Source organism: Phlebotomus papatasi, chromosome 3 (genome assembly GCF_024763615.1).
Source record: "Phlebotomus papatasi isolate M1 chromosome 3, Ppap_2.1, whole genome shotgun sequence".
NCBI classification, from domain to species: domain Eukaryota; kingdom Metazoa; phylum Arthropoda; class Insecta; order Diptera; family Psychodidae; genus Phlebotomus; species Phlebotomus papatasi.
The window spans coordinates 47,789,006-47,806,324 of NC_077224.1; the positions used below are offsets into that span (position 1 = coordinate 47,789,006).

The 17,319-nt window shown below is 33.1% G+C and overlaps 1 protein-coding gene across 1 annotated transcript in view; it reads left to right on the plus strand.

Moving 5' to 3' along the window:
• LOC129808040 (neural cell adhesion molecule 2) overlaps nt 1–17,319 on the plus strand; it is a 325,350-nt gene that overhangs the window by 34,071 nt on the left and 273,960 nt on the right. The window contains exon 3 of the mRNA XM_055857702.1: nt 10,606–10,632. Within this exon, the coding sequence (XP_055713677.1) occupies nt 10,606–10,632 (27 nt within the window). The remainder of the gene's footprint in view (nt 1–10,605; nt 10,633–17,319) is intronic.

Genomic DNA, 17,319 nt, shown 5'->3' on the forward strand with positions numbered 1-17,319 from the left:
TCTGTCCAACACTTGAAACATAACAGAAAAAAAAAGATTTAGAGCTGTTTTAAAAATAATAAAAAATAAACATATTTTTTGAGGTTGAAAAAAAATTGTAAATTAAAATAATGTTCACTTATGGCCTCTACACACTAGGGAAATTTATGTCCATATTGAAGAGTTTTTCCTAGACAAGCGCAGGTAAACCTAAAAAATGACTTTTTGATGTCCATCTAAAGCTCTCTTATGGCCTGTGTACACTGCACACACTAGAGAAATTTATGTCCATATTCCTCTCGTTCAGTAATAAGCTTCTCGATTTGAGAGCTCTCTCGGTTGAGGTTTTTTCTGTATCGATTTGATGGCACATCAGAGAGAACTTACCTAAAAATCTGTTGGAAGTTTGAAAATTTAAACCGACATTACACAAAAGTGGGCAAGTTCATCAAAAGGACATTTATTTTGATGAAATTGCAATTCAAACGTTTACACACTGTTATTGGAATTGTTGACGATTGAAGTGTCAAGAATACCGAAATTCGAAATGGCAGAACAATTAGCACTCAAGCGGTGAGTACGTGAACTTGTACCTTAGGCTTTCAGTAGATTTTCGAATAAGTTTGACTTAGCTTTGGAGTGTCTTTGGGCTTTCGTAAGGTTATTACTGAACCGATCCAATATGGACCTAAATTTTCCTGATGTGTAGATGCCATAAAACTCTCTTGCTCTTCCTGGTACATTTTGTTGGTATGCTTCGTTTATTGATACACGTTTCTATAGATTGTCAATTCTCTAGTAAAGTTGCAAGACGAACGAACATGTCGGTAAAAAAATAAAAATGATTAACAATCTTTCATGTTGAAGATAAGTATAGCAATCAAAAAATGCAAGAAAAAACTCCGAAATTTGAAATTAGATTAGTATAAATGTAATTTAATTCTCAGAAAAATCTTAAAGTATTGTTTTCGCAGGGGAAACTCCGTCAGAATGCGGCAACACAATTTGTAGAGTTTTCAACCTAAATAGAGTATCGGCCAAAAGTTTCTTGACAAAGCTATGTTTGAGAAATCATATTGAAAAACATGATAGAAACAAAACTTCTGAAAATTTTTCATCTCTGAAAAATTTCCCGTTTATTATTTATCATATCTTTATCATATCTTTTATATCCATTTATTGTGACCACTGAAAATTTTGGAAATGTGCAAACCGACCATTTGTCTCTCTCATAATATAAATGGTAACAGGGTTTGATTGAACGTATTTGACCATTTTGAGCCACTTTTTCAAATTTGTCAAGAGACTTTTGGAAGATGAAAAATGATCTAATTTTAGAAAACAATTATTTTTGAAGTGAAACAAAATTGCTTATTTTTTTGAAATACCAAAATAACATGGATTACAAGCAACTCATTTGAAAAAAGAAAAATTTAAAAAAGTTTTTTTTTCTATAATTTTTTCCACTTGATTTATCGAAGATATCTTTGTCGAGAAACTTATGTTCGATACTATATCTCTGGCAACACTGGATCATTGATTAACATGCAGAGCATGCCGAAGGCTCTGGAGAAGAGTTAAAATTTTTGATCTTAGGTTGAAAACTCCATAAATTTAGTATTGTCACATCTCAACAGATTTTCCCCTACGCAAACTTTATTAATAAGCTTCACGATTAAACCTTTAAATAGGCCTTTAAAGGCTGAATTGTATTTCCAGATCAAGATCTTTAGTTGTTTTAAATGCGAAATTGTTTGTTTTTTTTTATAAGAAACTTCATAAATAACAAAACTGAAATATGGATATCAAATCTATTAATGTTTTCTTAATTTTTAAACTTAATGAGAAGGACTTTACAATCTCTAAATGCAGATTGGAATATATGAACCATTAAGACGGAAAATCTTTAATTATAAGAATCTAAATAATTCACTTAAGTAGGAGTAGTCCTCATAATTCGGAACAGCTTTTAATTTTGGACACTTTGAGGGTAAAATTGGACACTGAAAATAAATTGATTAAAATTTTGAAATTTTCTTCGAATATTTGATGATTAATGTATTCTATTGAGTAATAAAAGAGGAGAAGGATCTAGGTTAAAATTCGTGTTCTTTTTATCTAGATCCAATACTTCTTCCAAAAATTACAAAAATAAGTCTAAGTTATTATATTTTAATGGTCCAAGTGAAAACAAAACATACAAAGTTCACTTTGTTTTCATTCTTAAGGAAACTGGGGCACCACCGAACATGGGGTAGTATCGAACACTGCGATTTTTTAATTAGATATTAGACTTCAGAGGACGAGACCTGTATGACTTCATAGTCTACAGCGTACGGCTTATTCCACGCATGTTAACCCTGTCGATGACTGTATCCCATCAAACCAAATCCTTTATTTTACAACAAAAAGTTCGCAAAATTCTCAACATAAAAATCAGTGTTCGGTGCTACCCCGTGTTCAGTGGTGCCGCAATTTCCCCTATATGAGGATCTCAGTGATTCAAAAGTTCTAAATTGACAAGCATTCTCAATGCCCAAAAAAATGGAGCAACTTATTAAGTATTACGCAGAAAAGGACAAAATAAAGTGTAATAAAAGAAAAGTGAATTGATTAGTTGAAATAAATTGTCCAATTTTCTACTTTAATTGCAAGAAAATTACCACTCTCTGTGAGTATGATTAATTACTGTGCTTCCATGTCAATTCTCACCATCTCCTTGTCAACAATGGCAGTAGAGGACAAAATTACCAAGAATGTCGAAGTATAGTGTGGATGGCACTGAAGTCTCACCACAAATAGTGATTGACACAAGTTGATTGTAAAATATATACATAAGAGAATGGCTTGGAAGGACTTCAATATGAAATTGGCTCAAGGAGAAACAACAGCAATTACCAAGAGCTTTCAACTCCACACCAATTTCTATTATATATACCCATCTTCTATCATTTTAATATTCTTTTCAAAAGAGAACTTTGCAATATGGATTTCATAGGAAAAGCAATTCATAAAATAGGAAGACGATGGAGCGAGAAAAGTAATATTATAGGTAGAGAGAATATTGTGTTATATAGCATACTGTAGAGACCCAACATAAACATTTTTCTCTGCAATTTTTTTTTCTCATGGAGTTCCCTGTAATCAAATATTGAATCATTTTACATTCAACAATTTCCTTTATACTGAATCGGAAAAAAATATTTAATGACAGGAAAAAATTTCTTTGATAAATAATTACAGAGACGAAATGTTTTACATTTCAATAGATTCTCAACGTACTTCCTTACACAGTTACCGTTTCCCTATTTTCCTCTTCACTCATCATTTCTTTTTCCTTTATCTCCCATCTTTTTATGCTCTACTTTTCCCAAACCATATTATAATTTTTTGTGGGTTGTATCTACTGTGTTGCAGTGTGGAAAGAGGTTGACAACGAATACAAAAAAAAACGGTCTAAAACACTTATATATGTTGCTTTTATTGCTCGAATTTCTAACAGAAAGTAATATTTTAACTGTTCTATTTTTAGTGATAAAATTTCTACATTGTACAATTTCGATTTTCGGTCTTTTTTTACCTCTACCCTTTTGTTTGAAAACCATATTTTTTGCGATATCATGATATTTTGAGAAGTTGTCTAAGAGGAAATTTTGTCCATATTGTAAAATGTCTTTGAATCATTTCAAATACGGTTTTTCAAGGTCATATGTTAAATAGACTCTAGGGACCACATTTATCAACCGATTTGGGAAAATACGAGTTCGTTAAAAAGGTCTTGCTGTCTTGGTCAAGTATTAATTGATAACGGTAATTATAATCAAGTTTTATATATTCTTTTGCAATTAAAATCAATTAACCAGACACAATAGAAATACAGTGGGACCTCTATAGAGTCAACCCCCGATAGAGTCAATCTCCATTAGAGTCAACAGCTATTTTTTACTCTACGGACTCCGTCCGATAGTGTCAACTTGGACCCAAATTGACTCCAATGGAGTCAACTTTTCTTGTATTATTGAACTAATAATATTATATGATATTATTATAATCTTTTCGAAATAAAAACCAGTCTTATTGTGTATCAAAGTAACAATTTGACGACACAAGAACAAGAAGAAATATTTATGTAAGGAGATGGTAATTTTGTGATAAAATTCGTAGGCAGGCATTTGTCCAACCTAGTCATCACAAAAGCTAAAACTTCACGAAATTTTGTAAGAAAACATCTGTCCAAAATAAGGAGTATCACCTCACTGGTGAATGTCTTAGAAAATTTCCAATTTTTCACACGAAAAATGTAATTCACAAGGCAAATCTCACTTCAGATCAAATGTACAAATCACCACTAATGTGAATCAACACAATTTTCAATGAATATTCAATAATATCACTCAAAAAAAAGCGAAGAAACATTGTTAGTACTTCACCACAGCTAAATAAGACTGAAGTAAAAACGAAGTTCTGTCATATTTTTCGTAAGCAATTGCTCACACTGAATTTTCAACAAAGCAATTTCAACTTAAATCATATTCAATATTTAACGAATTTAGTGTTAAAATCTTCCAAAAAGAACAAATATTTAGATAAAATTCATTATTCACCAAATATTGGAAAGAAATCCATAATTTTAATCAATTTATTTTTAGTGTCCAATTTTATCCTCAAAGTGTCCAAAATAAGAAACTGGACAAAATTATGAGCCTTTTCCTATCGAAAAGACAAAAAAAATGTGAACTTGAATTACAAAATAAAAAACGTACAGGATACTATATTTTTTGAGAATAAAATAGTGAAGAAACTTTTCTAAATTTACTTCTTTAAAAAATGTACATGATGAACGATCATAAAAAGTACGCTTCAAAAAAAATTTGGATCAAAAACAAAAATAAGCAACAAAAAATTAAAATTTTTAATCAAATTCATTAAAAAGAAATCACCTGTAGGTATGCAAATTTTCTTGATGCATAATGCCATTTCGCGAGTTTTTTCGGTCCTGAAAATCTGCATAGTCCCGGTACTGAGTGTATTTACTAATAATAAAAATATTCTTAAGTCATTTCTTATTCTCCAACTTTTTCCTAAGACTTTTGGGCCAAAGGGTATAGAATATATGGATTAAAATAATAAAATATTCTACTATCGTTTTAAATTTATCAATAATCTAATACAAATATAAAATAATACCCATTTATAATATAATTTCACATTTTAATTGATTTTTTCGGACTCCGATAGAGTCAACAGGCCTGGAAATAATTAGTTGACTCTATCGAGGTCCTACTGTATTTTTAAGTATTTTTTATTGTTTGAACTTGAAGTTCAATCAACATATCAAATGAGACAGACACTTCTTCAAAGGATTATTAAAAATACACAAAAGAGTGATACTTTTTATGAATCAGTGAAACATCTTGACTGTATCAGTCTATACTGTCGTCAGCTAAGACTTCCTTGAATTTCTCAACCCCTATTCTTGCTTACATCAACCAAATAAATAAGGCGATTATTTTATGAAAAGGAAAAAGAAAAGACCTATCACAAGAGGGAGCGTCTTTCTCCACCAAATTCGACAGCAATAATATAAAAAGCAATGATAATGATATGAAAATGATAATAGCTGTGTGAGACTTAACCAATATAATTTTAATGTCTCACATTTGCGGGGTGAGTTTTGGGTGGATGGGATGGAGAACAGAATAATATTTCAATGTGAAAAGTCAGATTACATTACATTATGTGGCCCTTTTTGTAGTCGCCCATCTTAAAAAATTACCAGTATTCACCGGTTTCTCATCTTTTTCTTTTTACGTGAAACATACCCAGGAGTACCGGAAGTTTAGATGGAGGCACCTGAAGATGGTTTTCGGGCTTCCCGCGTCTATAGAGCATGCAAAAAGTAAAGGTATTTCTGCGTTTGAGGACGACAAAAAAAAAGTCTCATAAAGGAGAAGATGGCGAAGCATTAAAAGATACCGGAGAAAAGAAGATGAACATTAGTCAAATGAAATTTTACAAATGAAATCCCAACATTTCACTGACTTTCATTTATGTACCGGGCGTCTCCACAGAAAGTACTTGGCGCCTCCACTTGATCGTTGGAATCTTCTTGAGGCATCTTTTGAGTATACGACAAATTTTTTATTTTTTTTACCCTCTTATTTCTTGGGCGAGTGTACGAAATATTTCTTCTTATACATTTCTCTTTGTAAATCCCAGAGACTTTTTAAAATAATTGACACGAACTCCCCCAAAAAAAGGGATGAGATTGATGGTGGAGGTGCGAAGAGATGGGGTGAAAGTATGTGGCTCCCTTGTGCTTTCTTTTCGACATTTCAAGGAAGGTTGACGAGAAAAAAAAAGTGGAGGAAAAAGCTTGTGGAAGAGGGTAAAAGTGCTTTCTTCTCGTACTACCCCCCCCCCCCCCAAAGTCTTTGATACATTTTGGAGACGTGCAAGAATTGAGTTAAACTCTATACCATGTGTCTGGGTAGGATTGACTGCAATGACGACAGAGTTGAAGAAAATGTTATACTCAAGCCTCCAAAGTATACCACCACTTGTCCCAAAATAAGGAAAAAACAACAAGCTCCAACAAAAACCAACAAACGAGGCAAATAAAAGAAACCCCGTCAATAATGTATCGATGTGACATATTTTAAATAAAACTAATGTCCATCGTGTTGCAAATGCGAAACTTCAAAAGAAAGATCTGCGAGACTATGAAAAGAAATTCCATTTCGGAGGTGTGTTGTAGCAGATGTTTAGAAAATGTCGCAATTAACCCAAATTGGACCTTATTACGGTGATGTACAAGGCTCTCCTTGTCACCAACTGCCTCCATTGAGTGGGAGAAAAAACAAGAGATAAACGTTTCTTCTTGTTACAGCAGAGTTGTCTAGAGCTTAGATTAAAGACAATAGTTTCTTTCTAACAGTGGAGGCTTCAATTTAAAGATAGGGAGAAGTAGGGCACCTTTGAATTCAGGCAGATTTTAAATTGGGCTTTTTTCTCCTATTTTTAATTGGAATTGAGCTTTATCAGATGTAATTTAGCCTCGAAATTGGTCTGTTAAGCTAAATAATGTGGTAAGGCCCATTTTAATTAAAAGTAGAAGAAAAAAGATCGATTTCAAAGCTGCCCAATTCAAAGGTGTCCCCCTTCTCCCTAAGGGTAATTTAGTTTTCGATGTTCTTTCGTAGAATTCCTCTTTCTCCTCGGTAAAAAAACTGGGACAAACGGTTTGTGTATTGTCAGAATTCTAAGACGAATGCATTAAAAGAATTCAACTAAGTTCCTGCAGATTCTGGCGGGTTACCCAATATTATATATGGTCAATATGGTCTGGCGTTGTCTTTATATCATACAATTCTTTTTCTATTTATTGGCCAGTTTTGGCACCTTTTGAGGGGTGCTTTTCTTTACAAAAAAAAAAACTATTATCTTTACTGCGCAGTATGATAAATTGGAGAAGCTCATATGGATCATATGATTCTTTTCCAATTTTACCAATCACACGACCAAATTTTCCTTGGTGTTGCTGAAAAGGATTCCTCAGATAATTCATTTTTCTTCATAACCAGTTATGAATGAAGTTATGAAGTTCTTTCCTGAAGCCTAGATCATCGAAGATTGGAAGTCGATATCTCCTACCGTTTGATCTATAACTCGGAAAAAAACTTAAGGTCAAATAAAAAAGAATTATTTCCAAAAAAAAAGCTTCCAAGCTTTGCTATACCTAAAAGATACCTTAATTGACCTTAACTTAAATTGTACTTTCGCATCATGCATCATTTTCGGTTATCTCTTTCGTCTCTTTTGGGACTGTAGTACCCAAAGAAGCATATGCATTTTCTATGAAAAACAATGTTTTTTAATTATTCAGAACTGATAAAAATCCTATTCTTGTGGATGATTACAAACTATAAGGATGTCCAAATGTAAGATATTTTTTGTAGGACCTCAATTAATTCTTGAGCTTAGATATTTTTGATTAAAAATTGTGAAATTGGCTTGCAGCATATGCTGCGGTCCGGAAAGAGTTATGAACCGATTGAAACCGATTCATAAATCAGTCGAAATATTCCACAGTTTAAAGAGTAATAAAATTGATTTTCGAACAAAAATTACTCAATTAATTAATTTTCGTAATTAATTAATTGGAGGAGACTGGGGAGGTTTGGGACACTTTTTCATGTTTTGACTTTGAGACAGCATTCCAAAAAATCACGATAATATATTACAATTTTATGCGGTCTCTAGGACACTTATACTTATAGGATACTTACTTACTTATAGGATACTTATGGGCATTGACTATATAAAAAGTATGCGATAGAACTTGGAAAACAACTGAATTTTCTTGGAGAAGATAAAACATTTAACTTGACACACTTTGTCCCAAACCTCCCCGTTTTGGGGCAGTGTGGGACACAAAAGGGGATGTTTGGGAAGCATTTTTCGCATAATTTGCATTATTGGAGCATATTATTTAATTTTAAATACTATATTAAAAATACAGAAATAGATATATTTAATGTTTTTTATTTCATACTTCAAAATCAATATCAATCTTATTTGTACAGTAGAGTCATTTTTTGTCAATCAGTTATTTAATGTATTTTCTTCTTATGTACCATTCTAGCTTTCTTTGATTTTTTATTCTTAATATTAGAATTATCATCATTCAAATTCTTCAGGCGAGGAGATTCTCTAGACACTCTTTGTTTTGACCTCATTAGCGGATTCCTGTTTGGTTTTACGACAACAGCGTGATAGTTGTTTTTCCTTATTTCTCTGAAGAAGCTCTCACCTTGCCTTTTGTAGAAAACTTCTGAGAATTGTAGAGGATATTGCTCGAGAAATTTTCCAGAAAATAATTTTTAACGGGATTAGGCAAAGGTGAATATCCTCAGGGGAAGAAATTATTAGTTCCCAAGACATTGATGATTTAATTGTCTCTATAGTTGGAGACAACTGCTCAAGTGGTAAAGTTTGCATAAGAGGGAAATTTCCAGTAGAAATTGGTATTTTGACAGTAATAATTTGCACGTCACTTACAATCTTGTCAAAAATCGACATCTCATTCATCCCCTTTCATGTGTCCCAAAGATCCCCGCGTGCAGTTTTGGTAGTTAAAAAGTTTAAGTAAAAAACAAGAGTGTATAATCTCCGAAACTTTTATAAAAACATATTCCCAGATTATACTGCTAGCTAATGAGATAAAAAAGTTTTGATTATATACCTGAAGAGAAAAAATGAGATGTTAAAATATACAATTTTTATCAATTTTTAAAAAAAATCTCATTGAATTGAGGCAATAGAACTGAGAATATCCATTATTTTAGTCAAGATACATCTTATTGTTGCCTACGATTGTGTAGTGGTTAAACCCTATTTATTTTAATAATAAATGAAAAAATTGCTTCGTCCCACACTACCCCTGTCCCAAACCTCCCCGGGTCTCCTCTAATTAGTTAGTAATTAATTGATTTTTGGAGAGACGGACAGGCAGACAAACGGACAAACAGCGTGACGACACTTCTCAGAAATCATCAGAAACGTGAAGATTTATTGAGAAAAGTGGATGGAAGGTGGAAATTTGGGGTGGGGGGTGAAAAAGTCTACTGATTATTTAATACAATACTGCTCTCTCGGTAGAGTTCCAGCCGACACATTACCGATGAAGACCGATACAGACAGGTTCGAAATTTCAATACCTTTCCAAAAAATCCAAATTTAACCAAATCGGTTAAAAAATGAGCCCTTCAAAGTGATTTGACCTTTAATAATTCAAAATGGCAAATTTTCCGGTCGTAGGTATGTTTGGACGAACTGTTCGTCTGGACTACCTTTAAAACATATTTCGAAAATCATTAAAACAGCTTGGGCCAATCTTGAGAAAAAAACTAAAAAAAGTTGGGTTGATTTTAGCAGAGGGAGTAAAATAATCAAATTTCGGCGATAGAGAATAAGCTATGCGGGCCATTGCAAGGAGACCACGATCTCAGGGCAGACCTAGGACAAGGAGATTGAATCAAATTCAGGATCTTGCATTGGAGTGCTATAAGATCGACAATGAATATCTTCCTGAAATGATCCTAAAGTGGTTGAAAATGATGATGATGATAGAAATAACTTACAAATGAAATGTTATTACTGAACAAAAATATGGTTGATATACAGATTTCAAACGTCATGAAATTGCAGATGCTGCAGCAATTATTGTGCCTAAAAATACTTTAAATCATAAGAAAATATACGAGTAACTCATAATTGAATGACCTAATGATAATAATGCGGGTACAACACCTCATAGAAGGACCAGATCTTTTCGTATTTATTTAATAAAAGATTTGTGTTATTATTATTATTTAATGATATATTGTCTATCTCAAGCCGTGATGCGATCGTACACTTTGAATACCAGATCATCTATAATTCTATATGGTGTATTAAAAGGAACAATAACTCGGGATACTTGAAATAGAGCAAACATTTCATCATTTAACTCACTATCACGCGGGTTTTTCTGATCCCACATACTTTTTCATTGAATTGTTAATAATTTTCTATGAATATTTACTCATTTTTTTATCTAATGCAAATTATTTCTATTCTCAACAGGAACTGAACCCGAGTCAAATACTAAAGGTAAAAATTCTATATATGATTTAAAATAATGCGATGATTCATTGGAAAATAAATTGATATTTGAAGAGAATCAAATCAATTTTCATAAAGAAATATAGTTTTTCTTGTGAATGTTCAATTAAAAAGAACAGATTAGAGATGATAAAGTTCAGTGGGATGATCAGGTGTATAAGGTTCTACCTAATTCGTATTTTATTGTCGCCACCGGGTGTTTCTTTGGATATACATATAGTGTTTGTCAGAGGCCGTAGTATCCCCTGAATGAGTTGATTGTGGGCGTTGAGTCCATTTCGTCTTCCAAAGTAAAATCCTCCTGACTTTTTAGCAATTCACTCCACGTACAGCAAGTTTCCTGGAATATTTTTCTCCATTCAGATTATCCTAGCCACGTTATATGGTTTCCAGTTTTTTTTTTATTTGTCCCATCCTCCCTCCAAATTTCCCATGACCGCTTATTCTATCATTCTCTCGCCCTGTACGCTCTGTTTCCTGTGCTGTCCTCCTCTTATTGTGAAAAGTCCACGGCCCCACATGGAAACACTACGGGCATTGTATAAATGAGAGCATTTGGATGGGTGATCAGGGTGGTCGGGGAAACGTGCCCCATGGATGGAAAATATACAAAACAGAGAATATCAAAAGAATAGGTTGTATATCACCAAACAAGGCACCAATGGAGTTAGTGCGGACAGAGAAGAGATGAGATAGAGCTTAAATTAACCAGATACAATTACGATTGTTCGGACATTTATCAAGTGGAAAAAATCCCTCTTATCTACATTTAAATTTATTCTCTTACGAAATACGAATGACGTATATATATCAATTCTTTTGCGCAATCAAATTCTTTCATTTTCATTTCAAATGTGAAACAACTTCCTGAGATTTTAAAATATTACATAAAAGAAAAACTAAATTTTTACTTTAGAAAACTAAATTGAACCGTGTATTAAGCGTAAGACTTAACTTTAGCGAATTTACAGAATTTACAGACTGGTTTACCCCTCAAAAGTCTGATGGTAATTACGTCAGTTTTAAATATCAATGCCATTAAATTCTGAGTTGACTTACGGCGTTATCACACTTGCACATTAAAATTTTAATGTGATTCACATTAATTGTCGTTTGTGAGCGTCCAAATATGTTATTTGTGTCTTTGAGTCACTTAATATTTGGTGTTTTTCTATTTATTGATAAAGAAGTGGACTTGGCCTGCAAAAATAAGTTTAAATTTACCTAAAGCATAAATATTTTTCACATTAAAAAATTAAAGAGAAAATCGCATTAATTTTTCGCATTAATGCTATAAATCAATTTATATCAAATTTTGCGGGCCAAGTTTGCCTTTTTATCAACAAATAGATCAAATTTTGAATATAAAATGATTCAAACACACAAATTACACAATTGGACTCTCATCACCGACAATTAATGTGAATCATATTAAAATTTTAATGTGCAAGTGTGATAACACAGTTAGAATAATATAGATAGACATAGAATAGAGTCATCGATATATTACATTTTTTAGGGTTGAGCAAATGCCAAAGGAAATTAGTTCTTGAATTTAAATTTATATAGTTAATTATTCCTTAATAAATTATGTTTTTTCAGCATTATTAAATTATTAAAAATGTACTATGAATTTTTAATTAACCGTACAAAGGGATATTTTGCATATAAACATTATTACTCTTATTATTATTTAATTACACATGAATTTATAATATTTAATGGTGCAGACTAACAATCCAATTTCTGTCATAAATGTAATAATATTGTTAAATGAAAAATTCTGTTCTATGAATTATTCGATCTCAAACCTCATTCACATGATGAAAAGCTGCATAGAAAGCTTTATTTTGGAATTTTTACTTCTTCTCTAAATACCTGGGCCGCAGAATCTTGGGAGAATATCTTATCAATCGTGATAACATGTAAGATGATCATTATTTTGAATATGGAAAGCCGAAAAAAATAGATCCAAGGGGCAAATAATTGGTTAAACATGGTGAACGCGAATAAAAATTGTGGAAATGCTGAATAAATATCTCAAAAAAATAGTGTACGCATTATGCCCATAATATCTTCTCCATCTTGACCATGGTGTCACATATAAGACTAATATTAATATTAAGAAAAGCCGGAAAGAGAAGTATATAGTATGCAAAATTTCAAATGAAAACTCACATGTGTTAGAAAGAGAACAGTCTAGTGGAGTAATACGATGAGTAAGATATTACTGTTCGTATTAATTGCTTTCTGAATCGTATTACAGGCAATTCGAGCAATTTTCCATGAGTGCCAACTGTAATTCGGTCAGTTTTCGAGCGAAACACAAAAGAGAGGCAAGATAAAACACTTGCTATCCTTTGTTGGCATTCTCGCAGTTCAGAAAGTATTAATCTTAATATTAATCTTATATGTGACATGGTCGTTTCCATGCGTGCCAACTGTAATTCGGTCAGTTTGCGGGCGAATGTATTGGAGCCAACTTTGTACGCAGAGGGGAAATGCGAGAGAGAGGCAAGATAAAACATAATTCCTATTTTTTGTCATTCTCGCAGTTTTAGAAAGTATTAATCTTAATATTAATTTTATATGTGACATGGTCAACATCTTGAAAGTAAAAGAGTTTCTCAATTAGAAAACTAGTTAGAAATTTTTAAATAAATAGAAGTATACCATTAAATTCAATTATTTTTACTTTTGCCGAAAACACATGAACGAATTTTTGAGAGTGTAAAAACCAAATAAACAAATCTCGCATAATTCAGTAAATCATAGATTTTTACAATAACGTAATACAATTGATTTTCGGACAAATAATACTTATCGGTGCATACCCGGTTAATTACCGGTTCACAACCGATTTGAACAGATTTACAAATCACTCAAAACATTGTGTAAAAAGAACACATAAACCTAACCTAGGACTATAATATAATTGAATTTCGGGGATCTCAGAATCTCATTGGCGCAATAGGTTAAACCGCTGCGTCTTGGGCGGATGATATCTCTGACTCGACTCTCAAAGTTGAGAGTTCGAGTCCCGTCCTGTGCAAGCAACTGAATGTCAGAAAAAAAAACATTTTCACTGTGATAAAACGTAATAAAATGCACCGCCTCTGCCCAAAACACTCTGAAAATTAGTCTAAACTAAAATTAGTCATTAGTTATGAAGCGATTTATTACCGGTTCAGAACCGACTGGAACCGGTTTAGTTTTATCACGTGATACCATTTGGATGATAAACCGTTTTAGGAATGATTCAACGGTATTTTTGGTATATCAAAAAATGAAAAATAAATCGCACGACGAGTTTTCCAGCAATCTCAGGGTTGACTATGTGGGGTCCCCCTTAAGTCTCAAATCACTATCTCTAACCGTTTGGCCTCTAGAGTTGGCAACAGTCGGACGGATAGACGGACAAACAATGTGACAACGTTGCTCAAAAAACGTCTAAAAAGCGAAGATATCGGAACTGGATTTTAATTTTTACAAATCCATTATGAAGCTAAATTACACTTATGATAAGCCTTAATTCATTTCAAAAATAGGAGGAAAAAGTCCATTTTCACGTCCCCCTATAAATATATTTTCCTTTGGTAATAAAGTAAGGTAAAGACATGACTTTAAATTTAGGTAGATTACTTAAAATGAACGCAACTCTACATAAAATGAGCTTGAAATATTGTAAAAAGGAAAATCTATGTTTATCTCAACGCAAACATTTTCACACTGATACCTCTTAAATCTCCCAAAACGTGGGTTAATCCTAAAAGTCAGCCTCAGTCAATTTCAGTGAGTAGCTGAGCGAAAAATCGTGGTGATGCATTGCAAAATGCAGAGAAATTATTACAATCACGCATATGTGGGATCATATTTATGCATTATGGATGTTTTGTGAATACGTAATGAAAGAGTTAGCGTGGGCGGAAAGGTGAACTATTTACACAAAACACTAACTGCGTCGTTTTCAACACATATCCCAACATCAATTGATTATGAATAATTGAGGTAATCACTCTGTAAATGCCGTCAATTTAATAATTGAATTACACATTACTATTAAATGATTTACTAAATAATGTACTTCATCACACCATCACATCTCTAACATGCCCCACAAGGACCCTCATCATTGGTACTTTCTTTTAGCCATGACTGAATATATTCTGCGAAAGGGGAAGAGGTATTGAGAGGGATAGACTGTTAAGAAGACTGAACGAGAATCTCATACAATATTATTAGAATGGGATGATATTCTGTGCTATTTTGAGCCATATGTACAATATGGTAAGAAAAGCTTCGCGTGAAGCTTTTTCTCCATATGCTATTCTAATGTGTACATAAGATGTATTATTTATTTGTATTGCACAGGATTGTCTGCCGCTGTATTTGCACAGTTGACACATTCTATGTGGACGATAAATCATAGTTTATTGTATAAAACAGTGGCAATTTCGTATAAAATATGGAAGATGAAAATGAAGAAGGACATCATCTTGGGGCGAGCAATCGAATGAAATATTAAAATTTGCTCCCACGGTGTGTGTATAATGTTATTACCCGCCTCTATTCTCAACCTCCTTGTAGCCCTTTCTTCAAAATAACTTTTTGCTTCCCCTAGAAGGGGCTTTTAAGTATAAAATTCAGAACTTGTAAGTTAAATCGATTTTGCAGGCAAATTTATTTATACGAAGTTTCTAAGAAAATTTACTTAACGCGTGATACTATTATTTTTATAAATATTCTTAATAAATTATTACTATCTTTGCTAAACCCTTTTAATGAAAGGAGTGTATTCACTTTATAATCTGATAGCTTTTAATTCCTTGCAAAATTTGAGTTAAAATTAGTATTTCAGGAAATGCAGTATGTATTTCTTTGATTTTTCTATACGAGTTTTAACCGATGTAGATAGACTTCTTCAGGACAGGAAGGGCTTTCAAATAAGATTTTTTTTTGAGGCCCTACTCAAAGACGACCAAAGATTAACGGTGTGCCTTTCGTCGAACGTTAAACTCCCCTAGTGCTAATTGGAACAGGTTCCCATCGGACGTGAATCTCAGCTTGAGGGACATCGAACCAACATCTGGGAACTATGACCGGTTTGTGGAAGCAGTCAAGAAAGTGTAACGGAGGCAGATTTAAATTTGTCTCCTGATTGTCTTCTGAGATATCCAACATTATATCGGAATACAGCGAATCTTTTGAGACTGATCCTTTAAGTGACGCTACATTAGAACTTGATAATATATTGACCGACGGTGTTGTTGAGAGTAGACGGTAACGGTGGGTGTCAGCAGTTGAGAGTTTGGATCTGTCGAAAAACAATCACAGTGCTTGGTGATTGATTCGACACCTCAACAACGACCCCACTTCCAACAAAACTCTCCCTCGAGTGACTGCTAACCAGATCGCTCATACGTTTCTTATAAATGGTATAGTAAGCTTCCGTTTTGCGAAGCCGAAACTGAATAGGGATCCTACAACAGAGGTTCAATACCTTTCTGCACCCTTTGGTGTACACACTTTCGGCTATAGGATCGATGTAGTAGCGATCTCTAATACTGGAAAACACATCAACGACGCGAAAAGCTACCGACTAATTTCAGGAAGTCTTTGAGAGAATGCTGCTAAATGGGATAACAACTGCTGTAGAACAAAAGTTGATTAGTGAACAAGCTGGGTATCGCCCAGTAAACCAGTTCAAAACAAGTATTAAACCTGACTCAATTTATCAAAGATGGAGACTCCAAAAAATGGCTTACCAAAGGGTAGTGTATTGGCTACAATCCTATTAGCATCTATACGATCTACACGGATGATCATGATCAGCCATTGCCGTCTCTATCCAAAATCTTCCTTTACGCAGATGATTTGACTTTAGTCGTAAACCCATCCACATTTGAGGATGTTGAGGTTTGGCTGCAAAGTAGTTTTATTGAGTTTTCAAATTTCTAAAAAAAAACCAGCTGAAGGCCAACTTCTCAAAGTCTGAGGAGTGTTGCTTTTATTTGCGTAACAGCTGGACAAAAAGACAATTTAATGTAGAATGGAAAGGTATTGCTCTTAATTATGACTTCACATTCACACCTAAACATCTTAGCGTTACCCACGACCGATCTTTTTTAACTTATTTAAAACGATGTAATGCAAGTCACTGGACTTTGTTCCTTTCGAGACATATTATTCTTCAATGACAGAACATTTGCTTATTGTACAAAATGCAATAAAGAAGTGCGTCAAAAAAAAAATTAAAACGATTTTTATATTATACTCAAAAGATCACCCAAAATATCTTAAAGCGGTCTTCAAACTAGAGGTTTAGCCCAGTTCCCGAAAGTCTCAAAATCTTAAATAGCGAACAATTTTATTATTTTTAGAGAACTTAATAGGTCATTTATCTTTAATAATCCAATCCTAACATAAATTTTGCCAAAATGTCGTGATTAATAAAAAAATTAGAATAGTTAAGCCATATGGCTCAGCCTTAGGTCTGAAGTCAGTATAAGAGTAAGCCTTTCAAGCTTTGCACTCACTCTGGCTTCTACACTTCATACTTTTCCCATATTCCTTTAATGAATCTGACTTCTTTTGTCAGGAAATATGTGATTTAAGACTGTACCTCTTATAATAGGTTACCATAGATAGGTTAGGTTTTTTAAAGGAAGTGTGTGA